This window comes from Parasteatoda tepidariorum, chromosome 5 (assembly GCF_982258835.1).
Source record: "Parasteatoda tepidariorum strain Cologne lab strain chromosome 5, Ptep-v5.0, whole genome shotgun sequence".
NCBI classification, from domain to species: Eukaryota; Metazoa; Arthropoda; class Arachnida; order Araneae; family Theridiidae; genus Parasteatoda; species Parasteatoda tepidariorum.
The window spans coordinates 42,636,653-42,652,390 of NC_141759.1; the positions used below are offsets into that span (position 1 = coordinate 42,636,653).

The 15,738-nt window shown below is 32.4% G+C and overlaps 1 protein-coding gene across 1 annotated transcript in view; it reads right to left on the reverse strand.

Moving 5' to 3' along the window:
- LOC107451538 (acetylcholine receptor subunit alpha-like 1) overlaps window positions 1-15,738 on the reverse strand; it is a 128,041-nt gene that overhangs the window by 48,290 nt on the left and 64,013 nt on the right. Inside the window, exons 5-6 of the mRNA XM_087163781.1 lie at window positions 14,029-14,489; window positions 10,730-11,090 (exon numbers count right to left, since the gene is read on the reverse strand). Coding sequence (XP_087019907.1) covers window positions 10,730-11,090; window positions 14,029-14,489 — 822 coding nt within the window. The remainder of the gene's footprint in view (window positions 1-10,729; window positions 11,091-14,028; window positions 14,490-15,738) is intronic.

Consider the following 15,738-nt stretch of genomic DNA (forward strand, 5'->3'; position numbering starts at 1 on the left):
TATTATCAAAACTACCACATTTATTAATAAAGTAAGTTTTATATATTTTGCAAATTTCGTGCATTAGATAAGATTTTCCTGCAAAAATTACATGACTCAATGATATAGCAACCAAATTAATAAATTGGTAGCTATGATTATCGAAAAATCGTAAGTTTAAAATACTTTTTTGAAGTTATACTTCTTATGCGACTTCCAACAACTTTGCGTTAAACGTTTAACGCTACATTTTCATTGGCCGGGAAATCACGTGGTAGGATCCAGTTTTCCCTCATTCATATCCATATTGTTTTGGTTCTCACTAGCATAAAAATAATAAAAGTATTGTTTTTCTATAAATATTTTTTTAGTTTGTTTTGATACACATATAATTTAATAGGGTAGTATTTTTTTTATAATTTCAAATTTAGTGGATAACAATTGTAAAAAATGAGTGAAAACAATCCCATGGACAATGCGACGTCTCTTGTGAATATCAATTGATTGTTAATAGGTTTTATCTTTCGAAATTACATTATGACGCATTCACATACATTATTAATACAAATACATTTTCCAGGGCGAGACGATACGGCAACCACAAGCACTTCCACTGGTTCAAGAGGTCCACGTGGGAAGAAAGCACAATATTACAGTGATTACAGAGCACGGAAGCGAGTGGAGCAGGAAAAAGAGTCGTTTAATAGAACTAGTGATTCTTCTACAATTAACGTCGCAGGTTACGAAGTTTTTACTTCTTCCGCGCGGAGGGACTCCACACACTATTTTTTTTACTAAGGATTCTTAGGAAATTTGAGATTTTTAACGTCTCACGTTTAATATGGCGGCTGAAGTATGATTGCATTTCTTTTTTTTAAATCTAAAGTGGTGGATTACGTGTATTTTAAAGCCTGGAAGTGTGTATTTTAAAGTAATTAAGTACACGCCTCATTTTACAGTCATGCAAAAGCTTCTTTTATAAAAGAAAATGGTAGTGTATTTACCTCAAAGGTATTAATTCTAGATTAATGAGACACAGTATTTACAAGGCTGCAAAATACAGCGATTTTTTTGCGAAATGGTAGACAATTAAAAACTAAATCTTTCAGAACTTTTGGTTGCTTTAGCAATATTTTAAGGACCTCACCGCGAGTAAGCTCCACCTAAGTGGTGTTTTATATAAACTTCAAAATTTATTCCCTTGTAATGGTGCAGAAAATAACTTACAATCAGACATACAAAGCAAATAATAATACGTAAGAACATACGTTTAACTTCCACTAGATAATATTTGCATATTTGCATATTTAGCATATTTGCATATTTAGATTGCATATTTAGCGCAAAAGAGAAAGTGCTAACATATTCAAACTTGTAACGAAACTATCGGACAAATGATTAATCATCTATTTCGGTTTTTTTCCTACGAATTTATATACCGAAATGTTCTTCTGTTAACATCAGTGGATGATTACTGCTGGTTGGATGTTGAAAACTTATACTTTGATGATACTTTTCCAGTATTTCCCTTATTATTGTAATTGGGTAATTTTACTTAAAGAACAAGAAGAACACGGATGCCCACACATGTGACCTATGACGTCAGTGCCAGCTGATTGTTTTTTTTAAAATTATTTATAACCGTAGTTGAACAACCGATCCAATTTTGGGATTTGCGATCACACATTCAACTATTACACACCACAGTCGTGTAATAGTTGAACCCAAACCAGAAGACAAGGGAACTCTTGGATTAAGTATTGGGTAAAAATTTGCCTACGTGGATTACTTTTTGATGGAAATAACCCGCATTTGCTATTCTTGGCGGAGAAAATCACGAAAACCTCCCACGGTTAACCTAACGGCAAGGAGACTCTTACCATTATCCGCCTACCAATGAGGATATTTAATGTCAGCGCTGTGGTAATGCAAGCCGGATGCGGAATTTCCTATCGACCAGCTATCACTGGGGTTCGAACCCGGTTCACCTCATTGGAAGGTGAACGCTTTATCCCCTGAGACATCACGGTTCCCAGTTGATCGCTAAATGGAAAATTTGTCATAAAGTTCGCCACATAACTTAGAATGTTAATTAACGTGAAAATAATGAAATACAGCACCGTATGTAACGTCGAATTTATTGAAGTATAATTATTCTTCGTCTACGTCTTCTTCTCAACTTAGATCTATTGTTTGTTTATGTATTTTATTGCAATTGAGATATATTTTTGCTCTGTGTTCTTGGCAATTTCGATGCATAATTAGTTTGTTTCGATTCATGGCTTCGTGCCTGTCTTTGTGTTAAGTAAGGAATATATAGTGATTGGAATTGGAATCTTTGCAAAATAATTTTTGCGAGAGGATCTAGAATGTGATTCTTAAGGGAATTGATTCTTGACAGACTTTCTTTACTCGAAATAGAATGAAAAGAACAGTTGCTAACGTAAACAAATGTCACGTTTCCACAACTAATCAGGATGGAGATACCCATGCTACGTCAGTTGCAGGTATCCCACAGGGGTGAAAGCGAGACGGAAAAGAGGAAAGGCTGGTAGTAAAATCATTTCAGTTATAACTAGTTTTGGGGAGGAGTTTACTTATTCTTATTTTAAATTTTTCAACAATATCTACTTTATCTTGGAAAAGAAGCAGTTTTATATATATGCCAGAATTACAAAAGAAATCTTGATAGTTACAGATATTTCATTTGTTTCGAAAAAAATGCTGGAATGAAATGTTTTACGTACCAGGTTTTTCTCTTTTCCGTCTTGCTATATAAGGGCTTTCACCCATGGTATCCCATTGGAATTTTATCATGGAGATAGGTTCTTTCCTTTTGTACTTGTAAAATCAATAGGCGTTTCACAGACAAATGAAGATTAACCTGTTCATTCTGCAATGCTTATAACTATGTCTGCTTTATCTATTGCCCCAATTAAAATATTTTTTATCCAATTTTCCGTGCGGGATAATTGCATCGAATTCAGGGCTACCCAATGTCCGTCAAAATTTTTAAAGGCTAAACAAGGTAGCAAAATTTATAATATTAAAATTGTATACCGCTTTTAAAATTCTATTCTGAAGTATTTGTGATTACTATATTATTTAAGATATTTATTATACGTGTAGTAATGTGATTCTAATGACGTAAAGTAGGGGCAAAACTAGAAAACTTTATTTTGCATGAATTATTAGTTTAAAACTAGTAAAATAGTTTTGGTGAGTCACTGGGAGTTCTGCAAATGTAGCCATTTGCATGGTATAAAACGTGTAGAACTCTTTTTTCCCCCCATCCAATTTATGATTAATAAACTTTTGAAAGATCGATGAGTTGGCCTCTCCTCTTCTATTCATCAGTTTTTGTCATTTCTTTTCTCTTTTTCTTAAATTTCTGCTCGCATTTGTACAATTATTATGCAGAAAATTGAATAAAACTGGACTGGAATACCAATTATCTGAATAAAGGGTATGGTCCTTTCCTAGCTAAGGTTTCATAAATGCTTCAAATATTGTTCCTGATTTTCTGCTACCCTTATTTTGACGATCCATCGTGGTAGATTATCCGGCATAAACAACTAAACTTGTTCGAATCCTGTCTGACAGTGACAAAGAAAAAAAAAAGGATTTTGTTCCAAATCTATTTCATTTTGGCGGAATGTACTGACTGTTTGAGAGACAGCTGTCCTGTAAATGACAGTCAAATCTCTATGCGCAGCCTTTGGTAGGGTTGAAATGATTGACTAAATAGTTTTGAAACATATCAATGACATTTCACATTTCGTGCAAACGATCATTGATAGTACCCGAAAATCAGTCTCTAGCCATTACTTCTCCCAAAATATCACTACGCAGAAGTTTGTCCTTACTGCAGTACTCTACTAATGATAATTTATAGATTAATGATTATAATCATATTTATTTTCTCATTGTTATTGATAATTCATTGACAATGGTAAGAAAAACAAAAGAATACTTGGACTCCTTCTGAATTGTTAAGTTGCTATTATTATTTCGAGACTAATATTGATTTGTTTCATTTGCAACGAACTCAATGAAATTTTCAAAGACAGAACGGTGTAGATTTATGCTGATCTGGAAATGTGACTTCAATTCATGGAGTAAAACAATTCATTTTAAGGACAAATCTTTCCGATTTCCATATTTCCCAGCGTTATTGGCTTCAATTTTCTCCGCTTCTGATTATGAAGTAATATATAGATCTCTTCTTGTCTTGTGTAGTAAAACATTTTGATTTCCATAATCTGAATCAGAAAATCCGTTAAAAATGTAAAGATATTTTATCGAATAAACAAATAAGCACCAAATAAAAATTTCAAACAACCGTAGCTAAATAAAATTTTCAAATAAAAATAACCGATTGAGTTGGTTATCAGAAGGTATTAAACGGTCTCCGGCAGAACACGCTCTCGGACAGCGACACTTTTAGATGTTTTGTAATTGTTTCGTCAGCAATCTCAAAAATAAAGACTTAAATTATCAAGATTGCTCCTAAAACTGTTTTAAGAAATTGCTGTTTTAAGAAATTAAATGGAATTGGAGTTTCAACTAATTCCAATATCATTCTAAAAAAAATGATGTTCGCAACATTTTGACGAAGTTTAAGGAACTGCGCAACGTAGATATTTGTAAAATGAAATTATTAACACAAAAAAAAATTACAAATTATTTGCGAGATGAACTCTTTTTGCTTAACGAATTGATTAAGTGTAACTAATACTGTAAAATACAAACATTTAACTCTTCTTAATTGCTAGTTTAGATTGTATTTTTAGTTTATTTCAAAGCAAAACAAATATTACACACAATTCTCTAATTCATTACGCTGAAACATTTTAAAAACAACCAATTAATCTTTTGCACTCCATTGACACTTATACGGCGAAATCAAACGTTACCACTTTGAAATTAAAAGTTTTTGTATAATATTTCGTTACCATATTTAATTTTGGTTAAATATGGGTTAGGGGCCGCTGAGCGGCCCAGGCACCCAGCTTGATTAAAATAAAGAAGGAAATTTACCGTACCTGCGAACTTTTACGCATTTGGCGTAAAATTTTATTTTTATATTTAAAGTGGTAGAAAATGTATACTATTTTTCTTTTTTATAAACTTAATTTTTACAGGATTTTAATCACCACTATTCTTAAGAAAATTAAGCATATATATTAATATGTGTTACAATACTGATTGTCAGCTTAAGCTTTTTCAAACACAACGTATTTTTGGATTAAAATTGAAATTTTAATTCCATTTTAATACCACTGGGAAAAACCATAATGGAAGGGATTAAAAGTTGGCAAGTATGAATTTCGGTTAATTAGTTCCTACATTAATTTATATGGCGTTTTAAAGTTCTCGGAGTGCAAAAGGTTTAGAACACAATAACTCAAATCCTTAAAACGTTTTCCGAATACAAAGAAATATTGACAAACCGTATTCTTTTTAGATTAGCACGTTCACGCCGGGTTGACCCACTGGTGGGTCATGGTAGATTGTCCCATCTTGGCAGCGCACCGGAGTAAAAACTGGTAACAAATAAATTTCATTTTTTAGTTTTTTTCCGGGAATAATAAAAATCCATAACTACCAATTGTTTTTAACGGATGCAATTTTTATATTGAATTGCTTCTTCGCCGTGTTAAATTTCCTTACAGTGAGTTGTTATTGTTGAGAATAGATTAACTCCTCCCGAATATTATCTAATATAGAAATAGTTCTTCTACCAGTATTTTCTCTTTTCCCGTACAAGTATTTTCATTTTTCCCGACGTGAACGTGTTAAATATACTATTATCTTTAAAGAATTATAAATTCATCACACGTTCAACTCTCTAAACACAACCAATATGTTACAGTAAGGCATAATATAGGCCAGGAGTTTCCAACTTACATGAGGCCAGGGGCCGCAATTAAAAGCACCATCTGTGAAATGGCGGGTCGTAACTTTATCAAAAATTTATATAGGACTCTTTAATGTTTGCAGGAACATTAAGTATTACTGTCAGATTTTTAACAAGTTGTACAAGACAATAGTATTGAATTACAAATAATAATAAATATTTTCTTGAATAAATATTTTCTTGGATTCAAAACCTGAGAAATTTTTTTTTTGCACAGCTGATTTGTTAAATTTCCCAGAAACGAGGAAATTAGGTTTTTTTATATGAAAGAAAAGTATTTTAAGCCCATACGAAAGTTGTCCGTAAAAAAATGACAGCTAATATATTTTAGTTCGCGAGCCACAAAAAAAGGCTTCGTGGACCGGATGCGGCCCGCCAGTTGGTAACCACTGATATAGGTCTTCAATAATTTCTGTGGGGAAAAAAGGAACCGAAAAAAGCAATTCTGTTCTCGACGAAACAGGCTAAATGTAATTTACATGAGTAACGGATTATGCTACTTAACATTTTATTTTTTTCATTTTTAATTTAGATTATTTATTCAGCTTTTTTAGACAAAGACAAATTACAATAATCAAATCAGCTCTGTAACTTTTAAGTTAATATTTCTATATTTTTTCTAAAATTCTGTAAATTACCAATTAAAATTACATTAAGGCAATTCATTGAAATGCTTTCTTTTTTCAAATAGTAACTAATCACACAAAATAAATGTTGGTCTATCATCCCTTTTTATAAACTAATATGACTATTTTTTTAAACAAATTAATCACGCGTTCAATTTTCTAAACGCAAACGATGTGTTGCAGCGAGGCAGAAAATATAACTTCAATAATTTAAGTCCTGTGGAAGAAAGGAGAGCAAAAGAATGTTCCAAAGCAGTAATCGATTGTCGACGAAACTGGCTTAACATATAACAGCAAGGCTACATTATCCCGTTGTACCCACGATTCAGGAGCATCGGCGGGGAACAAATTTTGGCACCCTGCCTCGAGCAGTGGGTCAATATCCCGGGTTGAGGTGCCAGATCTTGGAAAGAGGCGTCTGCCGCTTATGAATCATTCAAGAACACCACTTCGTTCTACGAACATTCCTTTCTTCTCCTCCAAAGAATAAAGAACAAAATTTTAAACAAACTACTGGCGAAACTACAGCTGATTTATTATTTATATGTGGAATTTTACGCATTATTCCGAGGAAGCATTTTCTGACCTTTTTGGAAAAGATAGTTTCGGCTATGCTCAACACTGGGTAGTAAAGGGATCGTCAAACTATTTCGAACATCAACCCTGAAGAAATATTTTTATATCTATATTTAAGTGGCAATGAAAAGAAAGGAAAAAAAGATACATATTGCACTTCAATATTTTATTTATTGAACACTTGAAAAAAGAAAGTTTGTTAAAGAGAGTCAAACAGCTGAAATGTTTAAGAGCCTTTTATGAATAGTACTTTTGCATAAATGTAAATGTTTATTCACATTCTTTCTTCTAAATTTAAAGAAACAAAAAAATACTGGGAGAAAGCATTGGGGAAAGAGGAACATTTATTGTTTGGTTTTTAAATATTAAATTCTTCAGAAATGTAAGATTTTTCGAAAGTATTTTTGATGTAATGGTGAAGAAGTAGAAATAATTAATTTTTTACTTAACCAAGGTTGCCAATTACTCAACTTTCTTAGAAGGATTTTTTTAAAGTGATAGATAAAACAAAATCTTGTATAGTTCGTTCACCAGGAGTTCGCACTTGGCTCCACCTCCTCGGACGCAGAGTTCATTTCAGCGCGGGAGAGAAAGAGGAAAAACATTTCCCCGCTTGAAATCGAGATAACCGCAAATGTGCGCAAAGCCTTCACACGGTTTTTTATAGGTAGTCCAATCAGACCACTATGATGGCAAACCAGTTTACGAAAGAGCTCTTTAATAGAAAATCAAGTAAAAACAAGAAAGTGGTAGCAAATATATGTCTAAAAATTTGTTTAATTTTTTAATATGATTAGTTTGTCTTATTTACTTGTCTACCACTACAGATTCAATTCTCAAATATACATGAACAAAGTCCTCTCAGTCACTTTTAAAAACCCCACTCAGATGAATGAGTTAGGGCCCCTTCGGGGCCGATACTTAAATACCCACCTCACATAGGCATAGGCATAGGTCACTTTTAAAATAGAATTTGGTTTCATGCTCTCTAAGTGTTCACTTTTTAAATAGTCTGCGCAGACTACTTATAAGAAACCATGTGAAGACTTTCTGATGTAGAAGGTGATGACCAAACACAAACAGTGAATTTTTTTCCCGTCACTTACTTCGCTTTATCATCAGCTATTATACCTTTCGTTATTCTAGCTAATTTATATTTAAAAACTTTTTCCCAGCAAAATATCTCAAAAAGAACAAACTATTCAATAAAAAGAGAGAAATATCAACAAGTTTATGAAATAAAATGCACATGTTCAAAATATGCACATGAAGATTGCGAAATAAAATTTTTTGTCATACGATCGCCAAATAGCAGCCTTGTTCACATCCTTCTCCCCAAAATAGCGAAATAGTATCATCCGATACCACGTGATGAAGGCGGAGCCAAGTTCCAACTCCTGGTGAACGAACTATAGAAGTTTGGTTAATTTTGCAAACACTTTAAATCTCATCCCAATATAATTAGAATAGTGATGTTTAACCTGAACTCTTGAGTTATTTACATGTAGTAATGGATGAAATAATTTACAATTTACGAAATCAAGTATCACAAATTAAATCATAAGTCTTGCTACCATTTGGAAAGATTTGCTCATAAAGTGAAGCAAGTTATCACATCTAAATATCGTTTTTCAATAGTGTAAGTACCCTCCAAACTTGATACTTTGAAATTTAACCATTCGCACTCCATAGCTCATCACTGGCACCATAAATTATCTACTGCTCTGAATGTTTAAATCTCATCACAATATAATAAGGAAGGTGATATTTTACCCGAATTTTTGAATTATTTATGTGTAATAATGGATGAAATAATTTACAATTTACTAAATCAAGTATCACAAATTAAATCATAAATCTTGCTAAAACTTGGAAGGATTTGCTCATAAAGTGTAGCAAGTTAGCACATCTGAATATCGTTTTTTAATAGTGTAAGTACCCTCCCGACTTGATACTATATACCTTAATAATTAGTAACCATATTATTTCAAGAGTTTTAAAATTGTATTACAATAGTATATTGTGTATTTTAAATGCTATAGGTCTGATATTAGATCAAACAGCTCTTAAAAGTACTCAGAGTGCAAAGGGTTAAAAGAATCCGAATTTTAACTAAAAAGAATTTAAGTTTTCAATTTAAAGATTTGTGATAAAACTATAAATTGTAATTGTTGTTAAACATTGGCTTTTAATCGTTGTATGTTTATGCCTAGAAATTTCCCCCTGGTGTTTATTTTGTTGTCAAACACCTGGTGATGTTTTGTTGTGTTTGTTTGTTGTTTTGTTATTGTTAACTATTTAGGAGACATACAAATATTATGTTAGCATACTATTTGAACAGCATGATATATTACGAATAAGTTAGCGCAATATTTGGTCTCGTCAGAAAAAATAAACAGTTTAAACAAAAACAAAAAAAAATCTGCTATTTTTTTCTTTTTGCTTAAAGTTTGTCTCTATAATCTAACTTTAGTATTAAATTTTTAAAAAAAAGTAACTTTGCATGAATCGAAATTAATGTTTTAATTCCTTTTATAAAATTTTGAGTCGAGTATTTTTTTAAAAACTTTTGTGTGTTCCTTCTATGTTAGTGTTCTTGATTTCTAGCAATTTTTTTCAGATTTTTTCCTTCTCCAAATTTAACTTTTATTAGAAATTTGAAATAAATTTTTTTTCCTTCCGAATTTTTTTGTAATAGTTTTTCTTTTAAAATCTTCTTGAAATGGGTGAATTATGCTACCCTAATTTAGGGAAAAACGTGATTAAATGTTCTTAAAGTAGAAAAACAACATGTTTTGAGTGCTCAAAGCAAAGCTTTCATTCTCAAAACTGAATCTGTGAATCACGTGATCACCCTTGAGAAGAAATCCCGATTGCGGCGAATTATTAAATGACTACATCATTGCATAAATAAAAAGCGAAATACGAAATTTATTTATTTCATATTTTTCCACTGTTGGGTTTTCATCTCACGGTTGCTCACGTGAATCACAGGTTATTGCGGGTCTTAAGAATGAGCGCCTTGACTTGAACGCTCGAAACATGTGAACATTCCACCTTAAGTACTTTTGAAACAAGTTGAAGTTTTTCCATTTTCCATTTCCATCTTAATGCTAATAATTATATCTTAATGCTAATAATTGTATCTTAATGCTAATAATTGTATCTTAATGCCAATAATTATATCTTAATGCTAATAATTGTATCTTAATGCCAATAATTATATCGTAATGCTAATAATTATATCTTAATGCTAATAATTATATCTTAATACTAATAATTATTTCTTAATGCTAATAATTATATCTTAATGCTAATAATTATATCTTAATGCTAGTAATTGTATCTTAATGCCAATAATTATATCTTAATGCTAATAATTGTATCTTAATGCCAATAATTATATCGTAATGCTAATAATTATATCTTAATGCTAATAATTATATCTTAATGCTAATAATTATATCTTAATGCTAATAATTATATCTTAATGCTAATAATTTTATCTTAATGCTAATAATTATATGTTAATGCTTGGAATCATTCAGTATACAACTATATGTACTTTGACTTCTGGTGATATCATGGAAGAAAAAACCAATAAAAAATGATAAGTTATTCTACTTACGTCAGAAAAACTATCGAGGTTCTCCATATGCTGGGCAATGAACCGGACATTAAGCACGGCCCTTTCAACATCTGGAGATGTCTTGATTCCATCTAAGGACCCGTTGATGTCCGGTTGTAGCCCCACATGTAACTCATCGACTGGATAAGGACTATAACTTCCACATTCATAATCTAAAACACCTGGTTTTTCGGCAAAGTCTACCAAATGGGGATGATGTTGATGATGATAATTATTGGAGTCACTCTTCCCGGGATCGTCCAGATCACTGTTGTCAGGTCTCTGCATACAAAGAAGCTTCGGCAACATCTCAATGAATACCCGTCTTACCCAGGGCGCCATTTTGTGCGTTGATGGTGACCTATTGAACAAATTACAACAAAACTACGTCACACTAGAAAATCAAACTGTCGTTATGGTGACCATTTAATCCTATTCAATGCTGAAATCTAGCATTAAGTATCAACTAACAACAGAACTCAAAAAAGTTGAGAACAACAAGTTTATTGTATAGGATAATAAGAAAGAAGTAAGGAAAAAAAGAAAGTAAGAAGATACGAAATAAATAAATAAAGAAAGAAATAAGGAAAAAAGAAAAAAAGAAAGTGCAAAGTTGATTTCGATAATAAGTTGTCAAAAGGCAAATACATGGTAAATAAGTAGTTAACAAAAGCTCATTCTTATACAGCAAGATTCCTAAACATAATAACACAGCAGAAGAATTGTTCGTTTGTAAGAAGGTATATAACTTAGCCAGGGGTTGTACAAACATAGTGCTGTATAAACACAGAAAATTTAGATTGTGAAAAAGAAAAAAAGTCTCACTTATAAAATTTCAATAAATTCAGTTACGTTTACGAATGGAAATGTCGCTAAAGCGAGCATGTCGTTGTAAGCAGTTATACTAGTTTAATGTTCTAGCATTAAAGGTTAATTAAAATTCGAACTCAAATTAGCAGAAAACAACAAAAACAACAAAAACTAATAGGTAGCACAAAACAATTAAATAAAAATAAAAGGAAGCAAAATGGTTTTTAACATGACCCCCTGAATGTTAAACACCAAAGTCTATGTTAAACACCAAAGTAAACTTAGTCAATGAGTACTCTTAAATGTTATTTTAAATCTTTCTTAAGTTAACCAAACAAAAAAAATTTCGAGAAATTTCCAATCTTACCATGATTTATGTTGAAATTTAAATGAAATAGTACAATAATATTCACACCTTAACTAAACCCGTTTGTGAGTTGAGTATATGAGGAAGTAAATAATTACTTCTACAATCAATAGTTTCGCAAGTAAGTATAACAAAATAAATGTTAAAATTTTTAATCGAATGCAATGTAAAGTTTTCGAATTACATAAGATCCAGTGAGCTGACATTTTAAGAAATTTTTTATTATGCATGGTTAACTGGCATAAATCAATTACAAAATATATGTATTTGTTTACGCAATTACAGGCATTACCTTCTCCCTTGGACAAACTAGTCAACAACGTGGCTGACGGCGAGCTTAATGACCGCGACCATCGACGTGTGCGTACAATTGACAGTGTTAACGGAGATAAAACTTGCGTGAAATAACAGTAAGAATAGCAATAACCGATGTGGAATAGAAATGTCCGTTAGGACAGTGCAACGCAGAAGACCAACTCGGGTGCGTTTACTAACAGCTAGACATCACGTCCAGTGTTTTCGTGATCATATTGGTATGTTGGACTAGACGACTTTAAAATTACAGCTTGGTCGGATGAGTCACGATTTCAACTGATCAGAGCTGATGGAAGAATTCGAGTGTGGCGCAGACTTCATGAAGCCATGGAACCAAGTTATCAACAAAGCACTATCCAATCTGGTGGTGACTCCACAATGAAATGGGCTGCTTTTTCATTGCATCACAGAGTCCTATGGTCCGATTGCACCAAACATTGCCTGAAAATGGTTATGTTCAGCTATTTGGAGACCACTTGCAGCCATTCATGGAATTCAAACAGTGTTGGAATTTTTATGGATGGCAATAAGCAGTAACACCGGGCCTTAATTATTCCCGACTATTCCATTGAACATTTCAATGAACTATTCCATTGAATAATTTGGCCAACTTGATCACCCGACATGAAAATCATAGAAATTTAAGTGATGTAAGGAAGCGGTCAGTTCGTGCATAAAATCTTACACCCTCAGCACTTTCGTAATTATGAACATTTATTGAGGATGCAAGGCTGAATATTCCTTCAAGAGACTTCTTACTATTTGTTGAGTCCATACCACATCGAGTTTTTGCTTTTCATAGAGCTAGAATAGGTAGACCTGATATTAGGAGTAATCCGCTGACGAAAATTAAAAAAGAAACAAACTCTGTCTGGAAAACAATCAAACTCAGGAAGCTCCAAAATTATTGTCTGCTTTTTTTAATTGATCTTGTGCCATTTAGTTGTTGATTCTTATGTTAGTCTGATTTTTTATGACTCTTACAACTCTATATTGGTGATTAAGGTGTTAAAGTTGATCTAGTCCAAAAGGGCTTGGACATGGAAAACTTAGCACAACATCCTTTTTACCAATGGGTAAGGATAATAGAATAAAAGAAATAAGTAGTTGATTTCTTTTTGTTACTTATCAGTTCAATTTTTATTTCTCTTTTATTATTAAAAGTCAACTACTGGGTATAAAGTAAAAAACCGACTGATTTGGAAATTGAAAATCTTGAAAACAAATGATGATAACGAATTGAAACAAACGGTATGTTATTTGTGAGAGCCCAAAAAATTTGATACAATAACTTTGGAATTTAGTTACAAAACTTTCTACTAGATGGCACTGTGCGATGGTGCAGAGTCTAAAAAAAATACAAATGACGAGAAAAAAATCTAACCAGTGATATTACAGAACATGAAAGACACGTTTTTCATCCGAATACATAGTTTAAACCTTCTAAACTGATATGGCAACCTCCCTTCACGTTTTAACGCTAGAGCTGATTGCTCTTTTAAATGGTGGCTTAGAGCGTCACCCGCTGACACTTTTTTTTACTAAATTTTAATGTTTTTTCATAAAATTTTTATGTATTTACACTAAGTATATCGTTTGTTTCTTCACTCCTACGACTTTTTCCAAGGTTTTTTTATTTTGAAACCAGTTAATTCACTATTGGGCACTCTGTACTATGTCTTTGGTGAAAGTTTTGTCGAGTATTATCTGTTCAATTGAGAGTACTGTTAGAAAACAAGGTTTAATGAATAATTAAAGCAATAAAAACATTTTTAAGAAAAGCAGAAACTGTTTTCTAATATCTCACCTGAAGTTGACATTGAGAACAGCGATAGTAACAAACACGGAGAAAGAAACCAGAATCATAGTGAAAAGTAGGTACTTTCCGAGCAATGGCACCGTGAGTGAGGTTGGTGGAATGATTTCCGAGAGCAGTAGGAAGAAGACACCCAGGGAAAGGACGATGGAGATGGACAGACTGACCTTCTCCCCAGAGTCTGAAGGCAGGTAAAAGACGAGGATGGACAAAAAAGAGATGAAGACGCAAGGTATGATGAGGTTCACAGTGTAGAATAAGGTTTTTCTTCTTAAAGTGATATTAAAGGTTATATCAGGGTAAGGTTCTTCACAGCAACTGTAGAATTTCTCTGTCCGAACTGCTGGCACTGCCATTATATCCCACTCAACACTAAGATAGAACTCGCTCAGATCTATTCCCATGGGTATCTTGTCAGAGTCAACGGTTTGGTATTTGTGTTTTAAATCCACCTGTAATAAAAAAGAATTTCTTATATCTGAATCCTCAATCTTAAAGAAAATTCTGAATAAAAGGACACATGAAATTATGTATAAGTATGGGTAACTTTACTTTTGTAATGTGCAATAATTCTTATAAATCCAACCACCAGTTGTAATTGTAGTTCATTTACGTCGCACTAGTGCTGCGCAATGGGCTATTGGCGACGGTCTGAGAAACGTTCCTGAGGATGATCCGAGGACATGCCATCACAATTTGGATTCTCCGCAGCGCGGATGGCACACCCGCTTAGGTAGCCCGACGACCTGCTCTCGAAGTCGAGCACTTTGCGGTAGAACAGTTAAACGAGGACCAATACCGCACTCCCTCGGTCCCTACGCAGACTGATCCTACGAGTGTGGTCACCCACCCGCACACTGACAGCAGAAAGTGATGCTTGACTTCGGTGATCTGCTGGGAACTGTGTCTTAACGATCAGTCCACTGCAGGACTATACATATTGTAAATCTAGCACAAACATATCATATAGAATAGATATTGGGTAATGTTTACTGTTAGTAGAATATGTTTGCTTTTAGATTATCTTTAAATATTTTAAAAAACTGAATTTAATTTTCAAAAAAATAATTTCTTGCCTATATTTTTAATAATGAGGATAGTCTGTTAGCTAATTCAGAAGTTTCTTGGGCCTTTTATAGCTTCTATTTAAGTTTAGATCACTTTCTTTTGATTTATAGATTGCTATTCATGTCTACCATTTTGATCTTCAGTTAATAACTTTAATGGTTTTACAAATATTTAAGAAACATAACTATTTTAAAAACTCATTATCAGTAACAATTAGGGACAATCTTGCAGTAATTCATTTTTTTGGTTATCTATATTTTGTGAGTAGTAAAATATTTAAAAAAAATAATTTTGAAATACGTTCTTTAATTGTAAACTCATATCTTTAAAAAAAATTTTTTTCTCAGTTTTAGAAGCCTTTTGAAATTGTTCAGTTTTTATTGAAAAGTTTTAATAAATTCCCAAAATTATGCTTTAAAATAAAACGGGAATCCAATTAACATCCAAATTCCATTCAAGAAAATTTCAAAGATTTGCATAGAAATTTTTTTTTGAAAACCTAGTTATCAGTAACCATCAAGATTTTGTGTAAAAGTTAGTGTTGATTCCTTCAATTTACTAACCAATGAATATACATTAAACTATACATTTAAATCCCCTTCAATTTTCGTAATTTGAAATATCACGAGAGCC